At 31.2% G+C, this 11430-nt stretch overlaps 1 protein-coding gene across 1 annotated transcript; it reads left to right on the top strand.

Moving 5' to 3' along the window:
• Positions 1–336: 336 nt before the first annotated feature.
• On the top strand, positions 337–4834 carry LOC100789900 (transaldolase). Its single transcript, XM_003525757.5, has 12 exons — positions 337–641; positions 767–845; positions 935–1010; positions 1102–1185; positions 1305–1409; positions 1913–1993; positions 2097–2161; positions 3164–3233; positions 3317–3394; positions 3645–3742; positions 3845–3980; positions 4533–4834. The coding sequence occupies exons 1-12, from the start codon at positions 464–466 to the stop codon at positions 4677–4679; spliced, it is 1197 nt and encodes a 398-aa protein (XP_003525805.1). The 5' UTR covers positions 337–463; the 3' UTR covers positions 4680–4834.
• The last annotated feature ends 6596 nt before the right edge of the window (positions 4835–11430 follow it).

The following is an 11430-nucleotide window of genomic DNA, read 5'->3' as shown; positions in this document are numbered from 1 at the left end:
GGAATTTAAATTTGCACCCATAAAATCAATAAAATTAAGTTATTGAACTAGTTTGTTTAAGTTTATTTTTTAAAATAAAATAAGTAGTTTTATAATTTTCTGATTATTTGACAAACCTGTTTTTACTTAAAATAAATATTTTTTTTTGTCTTTTTCAAGTAACAAAATTTATCTACTTGTTTAAAAAAATATTTATATATATATTTTTTAAAGTTTAAACATCTCATCCGATATTGTACTAAAATAAGTTAAGTAAATTAAATCCACATGATTAATGTAATCGATGTTTTTCTTCAAAACAGTGTTGTAAAAATATGTATTGGAAAACAAAAAATTAACGTTGTTGGTGTCCAAACTTAGACAGGTAATTAGATCTGGTTTAATACTGTTATTTAATTCAGAAGATGTAACCGAGTGACAGTGTGATTGAGTTTGGCTGTCATAATCTCTCTCTCATCCGAAAATGTCACTCACCTTGCAAACTCCGCCTTCTACAACTCTCTCTTCTGCATCTCCCATTCACAGAACAATAACAAGATACACCACATTCTCCTTCTCGCTTCGTCCTCCAACAACTCTTCACTTCAATCCCCACAGGTCCCTCCCTCTAATTCGCGCTTCCAATTCTTCTATCAATGCCGGTAATTTTATCACACACCACTTCTTAAGCTCTCTTAGTTCATTCATTTCGCGCTTTAACTTTTTTTTTTTTTTTTTTGTCTTTTCTCTTTCTCTCATTTCGCAATTTCCGTTTATTCGCCTGCAGCTTCGACCACTGAACTGGACGCTGTGTCCGCCTTCAGCGAGATCGTTCCCGACACCGTCGTTTTCGATGATTTCGAAAAGTAACGTCGTTTTTGCTTTGTTCTTTATGAAATTTGAATTAATTTTGATTTGATTAATTAATTAATTAATTAATGCACCTACGCTGCAGGTTTCCTCCAACTGCTGCTACTGTTAGTTCATCGCTTCTCTTGGGAATATGTGGCCTTCCAGACACCATTTTTAGGGTCAGATTTTCACTCTTTGAAAAACCTAGCACCTGCATTTGGTTTGAGTCTGAGTCAACGTGTTACATTTTTTTTTTTTTTTTTGCTGTAGAATGCTGTGGAAATGGCTTTAGCTGATTCTGAGTGTTATGGACTTGAAAATCCTAACGCGCGATTGTCTTGTTTTGTCAACAAGGTATTTATTTATTTCTGTTTTTCTTTTTTGGAAAAAACTAATTTTTGTTTAATGATAAATTGTGAAGCTCATTTGAGTCTAACTGTGGTTCTTTTGTGAATTTGGTCCTGGAATTGTAGGCTTTCGCGAATATCGGTAGTGACATGGCAAAGCTTGTCCCTGGCCGTGTTTCGACAGAAGTGGATGCGCGGCTTGCTTATGACACACATGCCATTATCAGGAAGGTATTTGGTCATGCTTCATTGACTACTTATGATGTTAAGATTCTATTGCTATGCATCTTCAAAGCGAGATTGTGATGTTGAATGCATTTGTATTTTCAATGCCTTTTTTCTCAGGAATGCCAAAACTTAAGCCTTCTAATTGTTCAGATTTATAAAGTTCTTATTAAGTTGTCTATTCTGGTCATGAGTAAGTTATAGTACCTTTTATTATTAAAGAAACAATTATGATTTTGGTACCGGATTGTACATCAATCTTAATTCTCAAGTGAGCAATGCCCAAACTGAGGAGATAGGTGCTTCTGTCTGTCTTTCTCTCGCCTGTTCTCCCCCTCTCTCAGTAAATTCTAAACTTTGAGTGTCTGTTAATCTGTTCAGAAACAAGTTCACATTTTGTGAATCCTTAATGCTCAGCGCAGTTATAAAATCCAACTACCCTGAGAAAATACACATGTATTGTGCCTTGCCTGTGTGAAATCTGATGGTACTGTTATCAAATTTTACAGGTGCATGACCTGTTGAAGTTGTACAATGATAGCAATGTACCTCCGCAACGTCTGTTGTTTAAAATTCCTTCCACTTGGCAAGTGAGTAGTATTGAAAATAGAATTGTAGTGCTAGCTGAATTCAGAAATACTGATGAGTGATGATTTAGTTAACGTACTGATGACTTGCTTGCTTTTTATTTAGGGAATAGAGGCTGCAAGGTTGCTGGAATCCGAAGGCATACAGACACATTTGACCTTTGTCTACAGGTAGTTTTTTTTTAATATTTTGCAGCAAGCTCTTGAGGTTAATATATGAAGGATGTCATTTCATTATATGTAGTACATAAAATTTTCTGTCTTGAATGCTATTAATACATTGCAAATGTTATCTCTAAACCTGAGGAATCATATGATGGCAAATCACACATATATTACTTTTGGTAGTTATGTTAATAACAAATTTTATTCACCTGACATGTATGTTCACCTCAAGGACTCAGTTTCACTGTTGTTTTTTTAATCCAAAAGGGTCTAATCTGAGCTTGGATAATCTAATGTTTCTTTTGTTCTGCATAATCTCCTATCTGATAACTTTATTCTATAGCAATGATAATTCTTAACTAGTTTGTAATTGGTTGAGGCTGTACATATTAGCTTGGACTTTGGAAGTATGTGTAAATCCTAATCTTCAAACAATAAATGAAAAGAAATACCCATAACAGAACTTCTACAATACAAAAAAATAATACAAAGTTCTAATCATATTCCCATAAATAGAAAAGTAAAAGGCATCTTTCCTCTGAAGACAGAAATTTTATGTATTGGAAAAAAATACCAAAGTTTTCTTGATGTTAAATTTGAATTGCAAGTCTGGTTATGATTTTATCTTGACCATTGTCTTCATTTTGTAATATCTTCTGTTTGTTAGAAGTACAATCATCACTTTTTTTTGGACATTGGACCACCAATTGGAATGTCTGAGGGCTCATGCTATGAAGCATGACATCATCCCCCTCTTAATAGAAGTTTTGTGAAATGTTCTGCTTTTTGTTACATCAAAAGAAAAAGGAATTATGTGCTTTGATGAAAATTTCATGTTTGTAACTTTGGATACTGAATGCTGATGTGAAATTATTCCCATTTCCTTTTCAAAATTCAAACATCTAAGTTTCTATCCTTGGATCTAGTGGCTGTGTTATTCCATTTTATCTGAGCAATTTCTATTTTATTTTTTCTTATTCTTTCTATGGATCGGTTCTATTTCTTCAGTTTTGCTCAAGCTGCAGCTGCAGCTCAAGCTGGTGCTTCTGTCATTCAAATTTTTGTTGGTCGCATAAGGGTAATTTATATCTTTATTTGAGTCATAAAGAGTGTTGAACAACAGGTTTTAGGGTATCCTATTTAAACTTTGTAATTTTTCAGGATTGGGCACGTAATCATTCTGGTGACACAGAGATAGAATCTGCTCAGCTAAGAGGAGAGGATCCAGGGTTGGCATTGGTCCGTTCTTTAATCTTCTGTTCATGCTTTTGCTCTATTCTTAGAATTTAAATTTATTTTTGTGAAAATTAACTTATAGAGCTCTTGTGGTGAAAATGTAGAAATAGAGATATACATTTCTTTGATCCCAGTTTAAGTCAACAATATTGGTATGACTTGTGGAAAACAACTTGGTTCTTACAAGGATCAGATCTTTGCTAAAAATAGTTAAGATGATCACCAATGCTTGAAATCTTTATTATTATTTCAGGTGACAAAAGCTTACAATTATATTCACAAATATGGACATAAGTCAAAGTTGATGGCAGCAGCAGTTCGCAACAAACAGGACCTATTTAGTCTTCTGGGGTATTCAAAGACTTCCCTTCAGTCATATCCAATTTAATACCTGATTTAAGTTTTATTTGTACAATATACAATCAATTTATTTTCTTTTTCCTCCTTGTCTAGGGTTGACTATATCATAGCTCCTTTAAAGGTATTGCAGTCTCTCAAAGAATCTGTTGCTTCTCCTGATGAGAAGTACTCTTTTGTTAGGAGGTTATCCCCTCAGTCTGCTGCCAAGTACACATTTAGTGATGAAGAGGTATGGTTTCAGCCTCGAATGTTATTTGCCTTTCCCCTTTACAAAGTAGAAATTTCTTAGTTGAAACTACAACAGAAAAATTGAGTTGGTATCAATATATGTTCACCTCATAATTGCAAAGCATAATGGCATGCCCATCGGTCCTTTCTGTCTCATAAATGGTAAATCAAAACCCAATTAGATGAGGAGCAACTTCAAACTGCATGTTGCCTGTTATGTGGTTACTCCAACAAGGTATTAAATCTCCCATCAATATAAGCTCAGGAAAATCGAAATCAGCCAACCCTAACTTCCCTCGCTTTATCAGTGTGAAAGTTTGCTTAATTTGAGATTTCTATCAGTACCATTGTCAATGTAATTGAAAATGTTAGTATTACTTGCCATTTATGATTTATGATGATTGGTTAGGGTACACTTGTGTTATTCAGTTTAATTTGCTACCGCCGTCATCAGTGGGATAGTTTTATAAAATGTCATTCTTGTTCTGGAGTTTGTCAGATTTGCTAGATTATCGGATTGCTCTACTAATAAACTTAGATTCATTGTATTCAGCTTGTTAGATGGGACGAAGATAGCCTCTCAAAGGCCATGGGGCCTGCAGCTGTGCAGCTTCTGGCTGCTGGACTGGATGGCCATGCTGATCAAGCAAAGCGGGTGGAAGAGTTATTTGGGAAAATTTGGCCACCACCAAATGTATGATTCGACGACTTCTTTATGTCGCACGAGAGTCTTTTGCCTGATGGATCAATAAACATAATACACGACTGATGAAGGGAATATTTCGTTGGTTTTCTTTCCCTCTTAACCATGAAGTCTTGAACAATTTCCTTAATGTGAAGCACGCGGTTCCTAAATGCACATTTTGTTATTTTTCTCTTTCGTTTGTTGCAGTTGCATTTGTCTTATTGACTGTCTATCTATGGTTATTCTCTAAGTAAGGTCGGATACTCGTACAAACTAAGGCCGTAGGTAGGGTCGGTCAAAACCCGGCCTTTCCAGTGTTACCTATTGACCAGGCCTGGACAGCAGTTAATTGGGTCACACTTGGGCTGGCTTTGTCGAAGCACATAAAATGATTGGCAATTGCTTCCTGCACCTCCATTTTGCTTCCTGTGCCTAATCTCTGGAAATGTAAAATCAAACATAAAAATAATTCTAGGTAGTAAAATAAAAAGGGAGAAGTTTAGGTAGGAAAATCAAAATAGACATTATTACATGTATGAAAAATATATTTCAATTTTTTTTTTTTATCATGGGTATTGACCAATTATGCTAAGCACTTTCAATTTCGTTATTTGTAATTCATTTGGGATAGTTTGTCTTTCTTGACATTGAGAAGTTGAAGGAGTGTCTTCAAAAGATTGTCTTACTACTATTTAACCCGGTTAGAGTTCTCAGTAGACTAGTCATTTAATTTAAGAAAGAAATAAAATATCAACACTTTAATGGCACCTTTGCCACCATCACACATGCAACATCTCTTCACATAGTTGTGTCCATCAACGCCTCTTACTAGACTTGACAAAATGGATTGGGCTGACCTATTGGGACTTCAGAGAGTTGAGCTGAGTTGGACTGGTTCAAATGGAAAAGGGCCTATTTGGATGGCTCAATGGAACTGTTGAGTTAGGTTAGAATAAAGAAACATAGCTGGATATTTTAAAGTTTTTCTTTTAAATTTGTCTAAATTTAAACTAAAAATAGTAAAATGGGTTAATATTATATAGAATATGGACCAAATCAATCCAATTCGTTTTTCATACTTGATCCATTGGATCGAATTAGACTGGGTCATCGATTTTCCAGCTTTACCTCTAACATCGTTGTGACTGTAGCATCTTGCCATGGCCAACATGGGAGGTCTTCCTTCAACATCTTGTTGCTTAATCTTGAGTCTGTTGTGCGGTGGAGTCCCAACCAAAACCCTTATTTTTAGCATTATTTTTTCTTTTTTTAATTTTTGAGTACTATGATTATTTTATTATTAAATCCGATGGCCAATCCAAACCAATCCGAAGCACAATACATTGGTTTGGTTCAGGTTCTTAACAAAATTTGATAGGAATCAAACCAACAGAACATAATTGTTGTGTTTTTTTATCAGACAAAATTATTATATATAAAGGTCTAGGTACAAGCAATACCCATTGTTTTACACTTTACAAACGTTCATGTATACATAAGGCAACTCCCCTCCTAATTGGTTACTAGACATTAAATACAGCTGCCATTAAATGTTCAGTAACCAATCTCAACAAAAAGCGTTGAATCCCACCCACTTACAGTCACCATACAAATTACATGCACTATATTTTGCCAATCATAAAACAAATTATGAATGTGTATTCTCGCGACACCTCTCCCTTCCTCCATAGGATAACTGGACATATTATAAGGTATCCAAGCACGCACTGGTATTCGTTGACCAGACGGAGAAAGGATAATCAAACTCCCTTAACATGATTGGTTTGAACTTGAAAACTCCCTTAGCATGAACCAACCTGACCCCATGGTCTCCCTCACCCCTATAAAAATATTAACTTAAAATCCTCAATATTTAATTATTTCACTTTTTAATTTTTTATGATATATATACTCTTCCTAATATTAATAATATGGGCTAATTAAGTTTTTAGTCCTCAAATTATCGGGTTTTGAATATTTGATCTCTGAATTTTTTTTAAATTAATCCCTAAAAAATTTGTCGTGATTAAAAATAATCTTTGTTATTAATATCCTCTGTTAAGTGATGAAATATTATGAAAACAAAATAGATTAAATGCTACATGTATGTGACACACTGACACACATATCACGTTAGTTTTATTATATTTAGGTAGATAATTAGAATATTATATTATTAAAATGCAAAAAGAAAGAAAAGAGTTATTGTTGAATTCTAATGTTCCAAACGACCATGAACGCACAACAGTCACACATGACAAGATCTATGACGCGAAAGAGTAATTCATCCCCCTTATCTTTAATCTATGGTGATATCCACAATCACTTAAGTAAACAATTAAACACTTAACAGATATTATTGACGGTAAGGACTATTTATGATAATAGAAAATTCTTTAGGGATTAATTTTTTTAAAAAAATAGTTTAAGGACAAAAATTCAAAATTTTCATAGTTTAAGGACTAAAAACTTAATTAACCCCAATAATAATAATAATAATAATAATAATAATAATAATAATAATAATAATAATAATAATATATAAATTTATTTAATTTTTGTTATTATTCACATATTTGTAAGTATATGTCTTTGTATCTTATTTTTTTTCATCTGATGACGATTATGAGATTTAAATTCTCATCATTAGCCTCACCCTAATGAATTAAAACACTCCTAATTAAATCAGATAATTTGTCAAAGTTTCAGTTTTCAGCTCTTAATTTTTCAATTTTTAATATATTTTAATTAATTTTTCATCTTATCAACTAGTAATTTTTTGAGCTATGTCGAACACAGTAATTATATATCATACATTATGTTAATTTTGTTACATAAATTTTAAAAAAATTTCGTGTTTTGAATGACGTGACAATGTTACACCAGCAAAGCACCACATTTGTATCAAATTTAATTTAAAAAAGTATGCACTTTACTTCTTTTTATATCATCATCCCTCCTATATATGATCGATGTTAATGAGTTGCTACCCCCTGAATCCTTGCTGTTTGATCTTGGTTCAATGTGGTGACCACGCATAGTTAATTGACACCAGTGTCCCATAGTGAACAGTATCTGGATACTGAAGCATAAATAATCAGGTTATGTGCTCATAAATTGTCGTGATTAGCTTGGTAGGAGAGGTGCATATGACCAGAATCAACTAGTCAGTCGTTCATTCGTTGTATCAAACATTATTGAGAATAAATGTAATCATAACGAATCGTAATTTCCAAGGGGCATGTGGAGTCGGCAACACCACCCATTTGCTGCACGTGGATTTTGTAAACATGCACATTATCTTTAAATTAGCTTGGTAGGGCATATCAGTCACATTAGTTCTAATGCAAACGTAAAGATCTGGTTTAGGTCTTGTCTGCTTAATTTCTTTCGTCTTATTTTCAATAATGAAACATGAAACATTATTGCTGACAAAAAAGAAAAACCAATATTGGATGGGATAGGAGCTAGGGACGAAAAAATACCAGCCACAACCGTCAAAGAAAAAAAAATAAGGAGAAAATTTTGAACCAACTCATATTAATGAGCCAATGGGAAGTGGTAACATTATCATCATTCACATGTGGCCTAAAAATGACGCAAAAATATTTGGTAAACAGAAAAGCCACGGCAATGTGTGTTGGCATTTTGTAGTTGCATTATTGTATGTAGAGAAATATGACTGGTCCCAAATGCAAGGACCATCCAACTCAATCTGACTCAGCAATGGGTGACACTTGTCATCGAATCATTAATTAGAACAATAGTAATAAGGAAACTGACTGCCCAAAATGGAAATATGTTTTTTTAGAGTAAAATGGAAATATATTTGAATTGAACTGTATATGAAGATTTTTTTTTTGACAGAACTATGTATGAAGTTATGAATATACGAATTAATTATTGGTCATTCTTATAAGAGTAGTGATGTATGGTAGGAATGAGTTAAGTACGAAACCTACGAATACCTTATGTGTAATTAATTTTAAATATTAATAAATTAAATTATCGAGAGATTTTAAAATCAAATCGCAGTATCCCACTAATCACGTTTTTACCGTAGTATCCAACTATTCATTGTGAAGCTTTCCCACCATCAACAACAAAAGCTACATCCTGAATGACAGAGAAAAAAAAAACCTTGTTTATTACTCCAGCCCAATTGCAGTGGGAAATTTTTATCCTGTAATACTGAAACGAAACCTGGGAAACAAAATTGAGATTAAAAATCAAACTTTTTGATAGCATTGGGGAGAGAATGGGGGTGGAGTTTTGATTTGGTGTGACAATTAGGTATGTGAAATGACTGGACTTCCTTTGATTGGAACTGAGATTGCTTAAAAAAAGTTAAATTAATCTTCGAATCCTTTAATTTATTATTTAGATTTATTTTAGTCATTTAATTTTTTATTCAATTTGTTCATTTAATTTTTAAAATGATTCAATTTGGTTATTTAGTTTTTTTTTATTTAATTTCATCTTCTAATTTTTAAAATTAATTCATTTTAAAAAGATATGTATTTTATGATAATTTAGAAGTAGTTAGTAACAATTTTGAATGATTACAAGATGTGATTTCTCACAATGAAGAATTAAATTAAATCGTTTAAAAAATTTAGAAGATCAAATTGAATTAAAAAAAAATTAAAAGACCTAATTGAATCTAAAAAATAAATTAAAAGAAAAAAAACTAATTTAACCTAAAAAAATGAAAGAGCTAGAGAATCACGATAGAGGTCAGACAATTAGAGTAAAATGAGACATCACGTCATTGGTGCAAAATATAGCATTCGTACTTAAGCATTTCTCTTATAAATTGTTTGGTGAAAATAATGCAAATTATTAGTAACGTCAAGCATCACCTCACCTTAGGCGGCTCAATTGTAATAATGCAAAGAAAATTGTTATCGTCTTTTTTAGGAGATTAACGTAAGAGTACTACAGAATAAAGAAATTGAATAAAAACGATTATTATACAAAAATATAAAAAAAATTAATAGTTATTTAATTATTCACCAAAAAATTTTGAGTTATGTAATCACATAATTATAATATTTTGAATAAAATATGTAATATACTTCTTAATAAATATAGTAAATTGGGAATAAAACTCGAGAAAGCTATGGCTTAATGGAAATAATTACAATCACTCACCTACCCCCAATAAGCTATTGCCAAATTCTTCTAAAAAGAATCTATTGCCAAATTGAAACATGACTTGACTTTCAAATGTATATTTGGAATATTTGTTACATTTTGTTTTTCCATGGGTATTTTTTTAGAGGTAATTGTGGTTTTTTAGAAGAGAGATAATTGTGTTTAAGATATTGTCAAATTCAGTAAAAAGAAAAAGAAATGATCAAATACTAAATCTGAATACTCTTCTGGTAAAAATTAGAAATTTGATTTGACAAATTGTGAGAGATTAATTCTTTTTACTATACCTAAATTTGATTGATTGTTACAAGAATTATGACGAGGTTAAAATAAAATATAAATTAAAAAAATTGTATCTACATTAATGATCCTAAATGTAGAAAAATTGAAATAAACACTTTGCAATTTGTTTAATTGTTTTGATTATGGTTATATTTGAAAAAAATTAACAGAAAAATTAGTTGAAAGTTAAAAAATTAGTTGGTAGTGGGTAGCTAGAAGTTAAAAAATTAACCTATTAAATTATAAAAATTCAATAAAATTAGTTATTAAAATAGTCGAAATGTATAAAATAATAAAAAAAATTATGATTTATTTAAAAAATAATTAAAAAATTAAATAAATATATTAAGAATAAAAGTGAAAAAAACATAAAAAATTAAAATATAATTTCAAAAGATGATAAAATCTGTTAAAAAAAAACTTATTTATCGAACAATTAAACAAATTTTTCAACTATTAAAAAAACTAAAAATCAGCCGAAAAATCTTCACCACCAGCATGTCTTATATTTCATTATCACCACTGTTATTAGAAAAGAAAACTTATTATTGAGCGAGAAATTATCAAAGAAGCTCTATGAGTTCCTTTAATCTTTTTTTTTTTCCGGCTTTTATACTAATTTTAATGGTTGGAAGAAATTGAGGGGGACCTATGGGCTATGGCCCATGAGAACTACTTAAAGGGCTATTATTTATCACTTTTCAGGATTACCGGTGCTATTGCCTGAACCGTCCTACAGTGCTAGCGACCCTTAAGTTGTTTATACGAAATTTTGTGTGTTTTTTTTCCTTTAAATTTTGTGAGGTTTAGCATGGAACCTTACTGAGAAGAAGTGTATCAGAAATTTTTTTATAACTGTTAAATAGGATTATTCAAGGACTAAGTTTAGATTTCAAAAACTTTAACCGGTCAAAATTTAAATTAACAACTAAAAGCAAATTTTCAGAAAAGTTTAAGGAAATAAAAATGGTAAATTCTAAATAAAATAGATTTAATTTTATTAAATATGAATAAAATCTTGAGAGGGAGAAATTATCCTTTCTGAGACAAGATTCAATGAAATTATGAGTTTTTTTTATGCATGAGAATTGAAATCAGTATCGGTAGTTTGCGATAATTTTTAGTCGATAAATATCTTTAAGAATGATATTTATTAAATGTAAAACACTATCTGTAATGAGTATGTTTATATTTGTTCATAAAATTTTACAGGTATAGATATTATAATAATTATCCTTACCTATATCCATGTAATCTATTGATTCTATTCCACAATTAAAAATTGAAAAATTAAATAAATATATTTGTAATATTTTATAATTAAAAA

This window comes from Glycine max, chromosome 5 (genome assembly GCF_000004515.6).
Source record: "Glycine max cultivar Williams 82 chromosome 5, Glycine_max_v4.0, whole genome shotgun sequence".
Lineage (NCBI taxonomy): Eukaryota > Viridiplantae > Streptophyta > Magnoliopsida > Fabales > Fabaceae > Glycine > Glycine max.
The sequence above is the reverse complement of the archived record's forward strand: the minus strand, read 5'-3'. Positions and strand labels throughout refer to the sequence as shown.